Source organism: Stegostoma tigrinum, chromosome 26 (genome assembly GCF_030684315.1).
Source record: "Stegostoma tigrinum isolate sSteTig4 chromosome 26, sSteTig4.hap1, whole genome shotgun sequence".
In the NCBI taxonomy this organism is placed as follows: domain Eukaryota; kingdom Metazoa; phylum Chordata; class Chondrichthyes; order Orectolobiformes; family Stegostomatidae; genus Stegostoma; species Stegostoma tigrinum.
Window position 1 is genome coordinate 40,331,919 of NC_081379.1, and position 13,657 is coordinate 40,345,575.

The 13,657-nt window shown below is 39.3% G+C and overlaps 1 protein-coding gene across 3 annotated transcripts in view; it reads right to left on the reverse strand.

Annotated features, from left to right (window-relative positions):
- LOC125464168 (citron Rho-interacting kinase) overlaps positions 1 to 13,657 on the reverse strand; it is a 197,615-nt gene that overhangs the window by 160,710 nt on the left and 23,248 nt on the right. For all 3 annotated transcript variants that reach the window (XM_059655120.1, XM_048556312.2, XM_059655121.1), the window contains exons 6-8: positions 13,304 to 13,446; positions 6,282 to 6,375; positions 129 to 332 (exon numbers count right to left, since the gene is read on the reverse strand). In XM_059655120.1, the coding sequence (XP_059511103.1) occupies positions 129 to 332; positions 6,282 to 6,375; positions 13,304 to 13,446 (441 nt within the window). The remainder of the gene's footprint in view (positions 1 to 128; positions 333 to 6,281; positions 6,376 to 13,303; positions 13,447 to 13,657) is intronic.

Below are 13,657 nucleotides of genomic sequence, written 5' to 3' on the forward strand. Positions count from 1 at the left end.
CTTTCCAGGAGAGGTACTTCACCAAAACAAAAGCAGTGCAAATTAGCTATATACAAATTCTTTGAACCAACTGGTTTTATTTGTCAAAAAGCAAACCATACACAAAACAGTGCAAAAGATGTACATACCTGAAAGTTTCTAATGTTACTGATGGTTTTGGCTGATGTTCCCTCAACAAATGGAGACCTCCCATAAATCATCTCATAAGCAATCACACCTAGAGACCACCAGTCACATTCCACACCATATGAAGAACACCCATCACCATTCAGTACAGTCAGAACTTCAGGAGCCATGAAATCTGGTGTACCAACTGGTAACTTTGAGCTAACCTGTTGACAAGAACAAAAAAGAAACAGGTATCAAATATTTAAAACTTAATAACTAGAATTATAACCAATAGCCGGTTTTCTTTACTCTTGAGCCATATATAAAACACCAAGATGTAAATTGTTTAATACTGCAGGGTGGTTGATTTCCATCATAGACAATAGGTGCAGGAGTAGGCATTCAGCCCTTCGAGCCAGCACCACCATTCATTATGATCATGGCTGATCATCCACAATCAGTATCCTGTTCCTGCCTTATCCCCACAACCTTGATTCCATTACCTTTAAGAGCTCTATCTATCTCTTTCTTGAAACTATCCAGAGACTTGGCCTCCACTGCCTTCTGGGGCAGAGCATTCCATATATCCACCACTCTCTGGGTGAAGAAGTTTCTCCTCAACTCTGTTCTAAATGGCCTACCTCTTATTTTTAAACTGTGTCCTCTGGTTCTGGACTCCCCCATCAATGGAAACATGCTTCCTGCCTCCAGATTGTCCAATCCCTTAATTATCAGATCCCCTCTCATTCTCCTAAACTCAAGTGTATACAAGCCCAGTCGCTCCAATCTTTCAACATATGACAGTCCCGCCATTCTGGTAATTGACCTTGTGAACCTACGCTGCACTCCCTCAATAGCCAGAATGTCCTTCCTCAAATTTGGAGACCAAAACTGCACACAATACTCCAGGTGCGGTCTCACCAGGGCCCTGTACAGCTGCAGAAGGACCTCTTTGCTCCTGTACTCAATTCCTCTTGTTATGAAGGCCAGCACGCTATTAGCTTTCTTCACTGCCTGCTGGACCTGCATGCTTGCTTTCATTGACTGATGTACAAGAACACCCAGATCTTGATGTACTTCTCCTTTACCCAATTTGACTCCATTTAGACAGTAATTGGCCTTCCTGTTCTTGCCACCAAAGTGGATAACCACACATTTATCCAGATTAAACTGCATCTGCCATGCATCCATCCACTCACCTAGTCTGTTCAAGTCACCCTGTATTCTCACAACATCTTACTCACATTTCACCCTGTTACCCAGCTTTGTGTCATCAGCAAACTTGCTAATATTACTTTTAATGCCTTCATCTATATCATTAATGTATATTGTAAATAGCTGTGGTCCCAGCACCGAACCATGTGGAACCCCACTGGTCACTGCCTGCCATTCCGAAAGGAACCCGTTTATCGCTACTCTTTGCTTCCTGTCAGCCAGCCAATTTTCAATCCAAGCCAGTATTTTGCCCCCAATACCATGTGCCCTAATTTTGCTCACTGTGTAATATAACTCAGTAAAATATTCAATCTGGATCACATAAAGCACCAGACATTTTCATTCTTTTAAAAATCAGGAGCAAAAAAATACATTTAACTTAGGAATTGGAACATCAAGCAGCTAGGTGCTGATATTGGCTTCAGTGTACTGTAGTGAAAAGGGAAAATAAAAAAAAACTTTCTTCCAGTGTTTAAGTTATTTTCTGATTCCAGAGACCATACTCCTTGAGGATAAAAAAATACAATTACGATAGCATTTTCAACAGAACATTAAAAGATTAAAATATTTACAGGAAAGTAGCTGCAAAGCACACCATTATTTTAAAATAACCCAATGTAGAGTACTCTTGAAAGAGTCATTAAACTCAATTATTCTAAATCACACTCGAAGACAAGAAACATGGCACCATCTATTCTTTCAAATGTAAGCTGATCAGTGAATTTAGAAATATTTTGCACCATCATATACCAGGGTCACTTAGTATCTCATTGGTACAATGTGGAATGTGACAGCTAATATAACACACTGTTCTCGGAGACCAACAGTAACACCAACAAGTTGTTTGAAGGTCAACTGCAATTTAATCTAATATTTAGGCCCAATATTGTTGGATCTGGTACATTCTAATTCTTTTCAGAAACCATCAGGTACCGTGTTGTGCCAATAGTGAAAGATACTTACATATATGCAAAGTAGCAACTAGATGCGTCCTTCCTTCAGTTTTGAACAGCAATTTATGATATTAAATTTCAAACTGTTGAGAGGTACAGAAAACTATAAAAAAATCACATTTTATCAGGAAAACAACGTCATGAATTTGATGTTGTGGATACTTGTTCTTAAAATACCAAAATTTCCACACCCAATTTTGAAGTGAATATCAAGATTACTTCTAAGACTAAGGATTTAGCTAGATGGTTAAGAACAGCCTTGAAATGCAAGTACAATTCTCAGACCTTGACATTACAATTTTTACTTTACTATCCGAGAAAACATACGCTATTATACAGCTCATTGAAGCTCCTCCCTATTCAATACAATCATAGCTAATCTTCAGCATCAATCTTCCAAATGTCCTGCTCCCTATTTTCTAGGAACCCCAAAAATCTGTCTATCCCAGGCTTAAACTTTCTAATGATGGAACATTTAAGCTCTGAGGTGCAGATGTCTGAAGAATCACCACTCACTCACTGCAACATTTACCATTTGTAAAGCACCACATAGAACAGAACGAGCAGGCAAACATGTGGCAGATGCAGTATAAATGTGAAGTTGCACACCTCAATGTGAAAAACAAGAGAGTATTATTTAACTGGTGAAATACTAGGAAATGCTGTACAAAGGGATCTGGGTAGCCTTGTACACCAGTTATGGAAAGTAGGCCAGTAAGTGCAACAAGCAATTAGGAAGATGAATAGTAAATTGGCCTTCATTGCAAGAGGATTAGAATGCAGATGCAAAACATCTTCATGTAGTCATACTGGACCTTGGTGAGGCCACATCTCGAATATTGCATGCAGTTTTGTTCTCCCTACCGAAGCAAGAATAACTTGCCATACAGAAGCACTGCAGAGATTCACAGGCTGAAACCCAAGAATGGATCGACTAGGTCTACATTCACTGGAGTTTAGAAGGATGAGAAGAGGATCTGATCGAAACAAAATTCTAACTGGAACACACAGACTAGATGCAAGAAGGATGCCTTCCTGGTTGGGGAGTCTAGAAGAGGGCACAGAGTCTCAGGATATGTGGTAGGCCATTTAGGGCTGAGATGAAGAAATATTTTTCATTCAAAGGGTAATGAACCTGGGGAATTCTCTACCACACAAGGCTACAGAAGCCAAGTAACTAAATAAATTCAATAAAAGGTGACCATTAGATATTAAAAAGGGGCATGGGGAGAAAGTAGGAGTATGGCATTGAATCAGCCACAATCATATTGAACAAGAGCAGGCTTGAAGGGATGAATCGTCTATTCCTGCTCATAGTTTCTGTATTTTAGAAATCCAAAAATACTTAATCTATTAGCTTTGTTATATGTATCATACCAGTTATATCCTCGATAAACTCAATATTTTCAAAAAGGACTTGACTTTCATAAAACCATGCTGACTTTGTCCAATAATATGAGGATTTTCTAAGAGCATTGTTTAGATTCCTTTATAGATTCAAACACTTTTCCAATGACTGAAACTAGGCTAATTTACCTATAGTTTATAATTTCTATATTCTTCTTTAGTTGAATGGCTGTTTTATACTTCTACGCTTGCAGCATAGCAGGTCTTGAAGAAAAGATTCAATGTTTTTCCCCTTTATAATCTGGGATTAAAAATTTATTGTTATTTGGGGTATGCTGATGCTTCTGATATGCATGTGATAGAAATGGCAATATCTACAATTTTTTTTTAAATGGTACACATCTACATTGTGCTTTGCACAACATCCAGTGTTTTGCAGTCAAGCACTTCTGATGTGTGGTCACTTTTGAAGTGTGAGAAGCACAGCAGCCAATTTACATACAGCAAGTTTCCATAAATAGTGACATGGCAAATTAAGATGCTCTTTTACCATGGTAACTGAGCGATAAATATTGGCCAAGGTTCTGGGGATAACTCTTTTTCAAAGCTAACGTACTGGACCTTTTAGTTCACTTTAGTAGGCAAACATCACCACGATTAAATGCCTTATCTGAAAGACTGTTCCTCTAACAGTGCTGAACTTAATCAAAACTGGAATAGTAGCTTATATTGCACGTTCGAGTGTCAAAAATAGATCTGAAATTAAAATAGAAAAGGTGGCACAAAAGCAGGAGCCAATTCTTTAGAGAAATGTCTAAAAGGCAAGGCAGAAGTCATGAAAAAGAGAAATGATCAAGAAAGGGACAAATCCTGTATACTAGATTACCAGGATGCCAATGAAATAACCTGGAAAACTGAGACTATGCATTGAACCAAATGATGTCAATAAAGCTTAGGAGGAATCTCACTACCTCATGTTAACCACTCAAGAAAGTTGCTCACAACCTATCAAGGCAAAAGGTGCTTATTCATGCAAAGGATAGTTACTGGTAAGTGAAGCTGGATGAAAGCAGCAGTTTTCAAACTATATTCTGGATTTAATTTAGGAGATACAGAGTTACACATGCTATTTGACATTTTCACTGATCCAGAACAGCACTAAATAGTCACTGACATTCCCAGGAGCGGAGGTGTGGTGATCTGCTTGTCAATGGACGTGGAAACACATCGGAAGCTGCATGGCAGTCCACAAAAAGAATCTATATGACTGCTAAAGAGCTTGCCAGATGAACCTGATGCTGAACAAAAGATGTTGCAACTGAAGGTGCCTGAAGTAAATAGGTTATATACTGACAGTAAAAAGGACTTTACCCAGATTCAATCAACAAGAGGGTAGTTATATTAGATGTGCCACAACTAATAAACGTGAAATCAGTGCAAACAGGAATCAATTTGTTGGATTCATGAACTGAGGAAGATCTTGCCTAAATTGTTAGAAAGTGAACAATCTATAGAAATTTACAAAAGCAGTACTGAAGTGTGGAACAGATGTAGCTTTTTCTAAAGTCAACAATAAATCAATGTGCTCTGAAAATCACCAACCTAATAGAGAGCTTGTACCCGAAAGGCAAGAGTCCTGTTCTGACTAACCACTCACAATGGGGAGGCCATTCCAAAAGGAACTATCACACTCCAAGAATGAGCAGACACTAGACAAACTGGCAACAACAACTTGCATGCCAGTCATTAAAAGACCTTGAGAGATCATGGATGAAATACATATATGCAGACCGAGCAAAGTAGGGTAGACTAGAGTTGCAACAGTTTTGCTCACGGATGATACTTTTTGCGACATCAGTGTACATTGGGTAACTTACAACTGTAAATAGTGTATTTTTTTTCTGTAATCAAATAAGAAAGTTCAGTAATATACATTTGTACATAAAATGTACTGCCTGGCTTTCTGTAGCTATGTGATTGTTACCTCTGATGTTGTTTTCCCTCTAGAATGAGATGCTCTTCAGTACATTACATGAAATGGCAATCGTTGATATTTACCCACATTTATCATTTTCTGTCCTTAAAAGGTGTTGGATCATTTTTTCTTGAGCAGAAATATAGAACATCTTAAACCAATGAACTTCAATAGATTTGAAGTTTATTCTTATTTGTTTGACCATACTTTGGCTAAAATTGATTATTAAAAATAAATATAAATGTACTACAGCTGAATTTTAAAGATAATTCATATCTGTGGACCATTTCCACAAAAGAATGCTGTAGTGCGTTCTCTAATTCAATAACAAATAATAAATGATTATTAAACTCCCTGCTTTAAAAACTTGAAAAATTTTAAACAATTCTGTCGCTAAGATGCTTGTCAATTTCTAGACTCTATCCAAGCCACTAAAGAGCAATATTGCAGATCTAAGTCCTACTACACAGTGGACCCAAGAATCAGCCACATTGGGAAACTTGAAAACATTTTTTGTTTTTTTTTTTACACAGCTCGCTCCAAGTATCTCCAGACAGAATTACACTATTTAATACATTATATTGTACCAATCCAATCACAGTACTTCCATACACTTTCTTGGACTCAACAGGCTGCAGTATTAAAATACAAACCAGTTTGAGCATTTGGAGTTTTACCCATACCATTTTATTTCCAGTCAGTTTGGCTGCTGATCCAAAATCTGCTAGTTTAATATGTCCTGTTCGATCAATTAGGATATTCTCAGGTTTGATATCTCTGAGAAAAGAAAGGAAAAAGAGCATTACTAGAAACACCATATGTAGTTTAGGAATTATCATTAAACAGACAATTCCAGAAAGTACTAGTTGTGCTAATTGACAACAACCCCATCTCATCAGCAGCTTGTGAATCTAAGCCACATTCTAGCACCTGTGGAAGTGTTGAATTGTTAGTGATATTGCTCTTCTTAAAACAAAACATACTTCTCCATAAACTTAACTGCAATTGAACGGAGCAACAGTCTACTCCACAGTTAATGAAAGGGAAGTACAGATGAGATTACTGTACCATCACTTTGAAATGCGGAAATCTTAAGCAGTTTGTATCAGAGATATACAGAAACAGCAACTATTTGTAACTAACAAGCCCAGCAGATCTCTAAGTGTGGCAAGATACTGGTCCCTTTAGCAGGGTCATCTAAACTGGAACTGGTTCCGATTAACACACCAAAAGACAAGCCTTAGAGGAAGCTATACTCTGATTTATCTACGTTAACCAGGATTAATATTATTGCAAAATTGGTCTCTAAGGGTATCTTCAGATAAAGCATATTGTATTCACCAAGATAGCAGCATTGAAAGGTAACAATCAGTACAGGATTTCTGTTAAAAGGAATCCACTTATGCAATATGTTCCTTGGAGTTAGCCTGACTTTGTGTTTTCCACTAACAAAGCTAATGAACAGAACATCCTTGTATTAATGTTTTGGCACACCAATTTATGGTCTGCATCATAACATGCAATTTTGATTATTTAAAAAGTATTTTCTAGGCAGAGCAATTTTTTGAAGCAGTAAAATCCTTTGTGCACAATATCATAAAAATATTAAAATCAGTGGCTTGGATTATGATTATATGACAATTTAGCTATGTCAGTAATTTTATTCTTTACTCAAAAACGTATTGGCAGGAAGTGATTCTGATGGTCCTACATGCCAAATCAGAGTGTGTGTTTGGGCAACTCTAGCCACATGATTTGGGACAGTACTTCTTGGTTCTGAGAGCATTGTTCATGATCTGGTAAAAAGTAATAATGTTGCAAAATTCCGATAACAAGGAAAGGCAGAGCCTTGGGCACAGAAGGATGCACCACAATGGGATGCAAGATTTGTCACTGGAACAGTGGGAAATGTGATGAAGAATAATATTATCTGAACATGTGTATTCTAAAGTGGAGACAATTGGTTTTTTTCGGTTTTAGTTATGTGGAGGAGATATTGTTTCTAAAATAAAAAGGTCAGAAAATGATTTTGATCATAGTTCAAAATCCCGTTTTCAAGAATTCACACAACTTAACTAAGGGACTAGATAAGTGTAGCTACTTGCTGAGATAACTGAAGCATTTACAAAATCAAACTTTTACCAACTACAAAAAAGAGAGATCAGGGGCTAAAAGTAGAATCAGTTCAGAAGTAGAGAACCATACTAACGGAACAACACTGTTTAATTCGAGGGTCCAGGCCATCAGAGCTAGAAGGTAGTATTAAGCAGTCCAAGAAGGAAGGACGAGAAGTCAATGTTACAATCAGCCACTAAGCAAGTTTCCTGAAGTTATTACAGTTTTCCGACAGGATAGCCCAAAACATTAAGCTCCAAGGTAAGGAGGAATACAGTGGCTGCTTAGTTAGTTTCTACCTTCATTTGGTCAGAACAAAGTTATTTTGAAAAAAATCTTTCCTCCCTTCGGATGCCTTTTTTTTCTCCCCATACCAATTTAATTGATGTTTTAAAAGGTGCCAAATTAACCACGCCTTTGAGATAAGAAACGAGACAGTTTATTAGTTAATGAATGCAAGAATAAACAATAACGTACATATTAGGAATGAGGAGTCAGAGAAAGATAAATAAATAAGATAAAAGATATATGGATCAGCATTTCTGGGCCATGTGAACAGCAGGTGGAGGATGTTGATAGTTAAGCAGTTAACTTTGGAGATTCTTGACTTTGCAAGGTGGTTGAAATTTTCTCATCTTGCTTTCATTTGACGGTGTTTGACTGGCAGTAGTAGACTGTAAAAGTCCTTCTTATTCTGTTTACTTTACACTAGCTCGCTGGCTTATCGAACTCACTGAAGTAGATTGTACATACATACGTCAGCTCACTAGCATACATTGTTCCAGTGGCGTACACAGACCAGAACTGAACTGGCTTTTAACCCTGTTCTTGTATTTCCTTGGGAAAGAAGGCACAAAACATGCCTCTCACCCAGACTGCTGTCAGTTCTCCCATCATGTTCATAATCTGAGATAACTCGCAACACATTAAAGTTTAATTTGTTATGCGATTCTCTTATGTCGATCCCTTTAGAGTTTCCTTGACACCTTATCAGGTGTGATATTCTAGAATCTCTCTCTTCCCAGATAGACATTAAATTTACATCTGCAGACATTTTTCTGGCTGGAGCAGTTTTCTTTTAAAAAAGTATGCATTTTAGTTCAAAGTTCAATATATCCACAGATGATCCAGGTTATGATCCATAGTCATGACATTGGTGAGGAAAGGTCAATGAGTTTGTCTTGTCCCAGACAAAGAGACTTAGAGAATCACATCTGGTAAAAGTAAACAATGTCACTAAAAGGAAATGTTTGCAATTTTGTCAACTCAGTAAGAAATTACAAGTGAAGATAGGACTGATAGTTCATTGGAGTGGATAGAAGATGGATAAGGGAGAAGATAGGTGGAGAGGAGACAGACAGGTCAAAGAGGTGGGGATGGAGCCAGTAAAGGGGAATGTAGGTGGGGAGTCAGGGAGGGGACAGGTCAGTCCAGGGAGGACAGACAGGTCAAGGGGGCGGGATGAGGTTAGTAGGTCGGAAATGGGGGTGGGGCTTGAGGTAGGAGGAGGGGATAGGTGGGAGGTACAACAGGTTAGGGAGGCAGGGACAAGCTGGGCAGTTTTGGGATGCAGTAGGGGAGGGGAAGTTTTCAAGCTTGTGAAGTCCATATTGATACCATTGGGCTGCAGGGTTCCCAAGCAGAATATCAGTTGCTGTTCCTGCAACCTTCGGGTGCCATTGTTGTGGCATGAGAGGAGGTCCAGTATGAACAAGTCGTCTGAGAAATGGGACGGGGAGTTGAAATGGTTTGCGACTGGGAGATGCAGTTGTTTAGTGTGAACTGAGCATGGGTGTTCCGCAAAGCAGTCCCCAGGCCTCTGCTTGGTTTCCCCAATGTAGAGGAGGCCACAATGGGAACAGCGGATGCAGCATACCACATTAGCAGATTCGTAGATGAACATCTGCTTAATGTGGAAAGTCTTCTTGGGGCCTGGGATGGAGGTGAGGGTGGAGGTGTCAGGGCAGGTGTAGCATTTCCTGCAGTTGCAGGGAAAAGTGCCGGGTGTGGTGGGGCTGGAGGGGAGCGTGGAGCGGACAAGGGAGTCACAGAGAGAGTGGTCCCTCCAGAAAGCAGATAAGGGTGGGGAGGGAAAAATGTCTTTGGTGGTGGTGTCGGATTATACATGCTGGAAGTGTCAGAGGATGATGCATTGGATCTGGAGGTTGGTGGGGTGGTCTGTGAGGACAAGGGGGATTCTGTTTTGGTTACTATTGTGGGGACGGGGTGTGAGGGATGACTTGCAGAAAATACGGGAGACACGGTCAAGGGCGTTCTTGACCACTGTGGGGGGGAAAAGTTGTGGTCCTTGAAAAACGAGGACATCTGCGATGTTTGGGAGTGGAATGCCTCATCCTGGGAGCAGGTGTGGCGGATGCGAAGGAATTGGGAATAGGGGATGGTGTTTTTGCTGGAAGGTGGGTGGGAGGATGTGTGCTTGAAATGAATATCGGTTTCCAGGTGGTTACCAGAGATGGAAACAGAGAGGTCCAGGAAGGAGAGAGAGATATCAGAGATGGTCCAGGTGTACTTCAGGTTGGGGTGGAAGGTGTTGGTGAAGTGGATGAACTGTTCGAGCTCCTCGTGGGAGCACAAGGCAGCTCCAATACAGTCATCAATGTAACGGAGGAAGAGTTGGGGTTTAGGGCCTGTGTAGATATGGAAGAGGGATTGTTCCACGTAACAACAAAGAGGCAGGCATAGCTTGGGCCCTTGCGGGTACCCATGGCCACCCCCTTTGTCTGTAGAAAGTGGGAGAAATTGAAAGAGAAGTTGTCGAGGGCAAGGACAAGTTCGGCTAAGCGGATGAAGGTGTCAGTGGAGGGGGACTGGTCTGGCCTGCAGAACAGGAAGCAGCAGCAGGCCTTTAGGCCATCTGCATGGGGAATGCAAGTGTATAGGGACTGGACATCCATGGTGTAGGTGACGTGTTGGGGACAAGGGAATCGGAAGTTTTGGAGGAGGTGGACAGTGTGAGTGGTGTCACAGACGTACGTAGGGAGTTCTTGGGCCAAGGGGGATATCTCTGAAACAATCTTTCTTTTTGTTAATTTTAATACAATCACATATATATAGTTTTTATTATCACAAAATAAAACATTTTCTTCCAAAAGCACATTGAACATATTTGCATAAGGCTGGCAGTGATTGACCGCCACAGTAACCAAATAGGAGAAAGCAGACCACTTTATTAGCACCCCCATCATCTTCAACAGTCACTCCCACCCTAGTCTTCAATGGTGGCAGCATTGTGCAAAAGATACAAGGCATACTGCAGTAACTCACCATCATTAGACATTGCAGACTTTGAAAAAATTGCATTCAAATTCCACCATCTGCTGTGGCAGGATTTGAACATTACCTGGATCTCTGGATTAACAGTTCAACGATAATACCCACTAAGCCATCACCTCTGATGACAACATATTAAAAATAATATTTTAAGCACACATTAACAATATGGAAACATTTTAACTTGAATAGCTCTACATTCCATTAGAACAAGTTAGGATCCAATGAATGGAGCAAAGCTGAAATAATTTTAAATGAAGAAGGTGCTCAATTATTCAGAGCAATTAACTCACCAACATGGGGAGACAATACCTACAACAGAACTCTGAATCACAGAATCAAAAATAACCAAAACTAAAAAAGTGCATGGGAACCCAAGAAGTAAGTCTCCTCTGTTATGGTTTGCAATATAAAAAGCACTTCAATAATCTATACTCCCTACACAGTCACACATCATCTGCTCTATTATCATCTTGGGAATGTCTTAAGCTATTCCTACTACATTAAACACGTACATAAAAGTGGTTATCATATTTTCTGTATGGTTTGTTCAAAAGGACCATGAACAATAGCTACCTTACAGAAAGCTGTATACTAGAATGCACCACACAAAAGCCTTCATCTCCATTGCCTTAAAAAGGAGATTCTTCCCATTTCACTCAACAAAAATAACTGATCTCAAATACAGTTGGTACAAAAGATACTAACAATTACATGCAAATTTAGGACCAGCAGTGTGAACATATTAATAGTCAATTAGTATCAGTTTTCATTTTCTACAAGGCTTTATTATGTTGTGAAGTTCAGTAGAGTAGTTGTGAATTGGGATGCAGGTAGTTAGAATTTGGCGTTTGTAAAGTACTAAGGGGGAAATGTATTGCATGTTCCCTTTAAAAGATAATGTGCTTTTCTGTGCTTAAGGGTTTAAAATGGATGTTTGTGAGCAGCAGCTTGAAAGTTTGCAAGTATTCAGAGCACCAAAATTGAAACATTTGTATTGAAAGGCTGTGCAATCAGCAGGTCAAGCAGCAAATTTTACCAAGAGAGCAGACTTTGAATTTAGCCAATCAATTTGAAGCAGCTACTTAAATTTAATAGCTTTTTGGTATCCAAGACCGATGGTTTTGACAACATAGCCTAATCCTTATTATGAGATATACTGATATGGGTGTAAAAGGGGGCAGTTGGACATAGACCCTAGAGCTAGCTGCCATCTGCCAGAGCTAACAGCCCTCGGCTTTCAAGAGAGAATTGCTGCGCCTCACAGCCTCCTTCATGACATGGAGAAAGCACCATCTAAATAACAACAGTACCAATGGCACAACTAGTTAATATACCTGACAGAAGAATCGACAGAGAAGGCACAGAGCATTCTGGAAGATATGTAGTCTGGCTGTAATTTCAAGAGACTATATTCTATTTTTTTTAAAAGCAGTTATTTAAGTCAGCATGGTTTGCTTTTTAAACTAAAATGAACGTGTTCTATCAAAGACAGCCAATTTACCCTGATAACTTATGTAGTTGGTAAGAAAAAAAGACCATGTATGACAGTTAATTATAGGATAGAAGTGCAAAGCAATTATTACTTCCCATTACAAGGAACATATAAACTAATAAAAAAAACTACTCTTAACGAGTGAGATTGTACTTCTATTTGCTGTTTTAATTACTATTACAGGTAGAGAACCTCTAATCTTTCTACTCGAAAAGCACGGTGTCTGAAAACCAGACATATTTATAAACTTTCATGCAATCTTAATTGAGTGTTTTTTCTTTTTAAGTCCTGGACAACTTGGTTAGGCACTGTTTGGTTAGTTCTGAGGAAGGGTCACCCAACCCAAAACATTAACTAGGATGTTTTCTTCAACGCCCGACCTGCTGAGCTTTTCCAGCAACTTCTATGTTGGTGAGGCACCACGTTACTACAGTGTAGCTCCAGACTAGTTATCAGCTTTGCCACTTCATGCACTGCTCTATCCTGCACAATGATTCACCTGATCCAACTTTGACCCAAATTACACTTTGTCTGATCCATCTGACCTGCAAACTGGAAATCTCTCTCAGGCTCAGTCCCAATGATAGCAAATCTGAGGTACTTATATTTATAATACAGTTTAAGAAATTAAGGTCTGAGACATTATTCTCCGATGGTGTTCTGCAACGTTTTTTAGTTCCTTGCAAGAAACCTCCCTTGAAGGAAGTTTTACTGTAGTTCATCTTTAGATAAGCTAACAACCTACACACGAGTACCATTCCTTTCCTACTAAGTGAGAATACAGGATGCCTTACAGATGCTTACCTATGAATGTAGCCCATCTGGTGAACACTATGAATGGCTAGAACTAACTCAGCCAGATAGAATTGAGCCATACTCTCATCAAACTGATCATCGTAACGATTCAGAAGTGCCAACAGATCCCCTCCTGGTTGGTATTCCATTACCTAAAAGCAAAACACAAGTCATTTTAATATAAATGCTGCACACAGCTGTATATTTATTTAACATCTGTTCTGTAAAGCATGTAACTTTTCACATAATAGACATCCATGCATCCAAGTTGGGAAATAAATAATTGCTGGGTTCTCATTCAGATAGCAGTTCCAGAAAGGTTTGAATGCATTTCAATATCAGGAGAAATGAGTCATGGAGGTG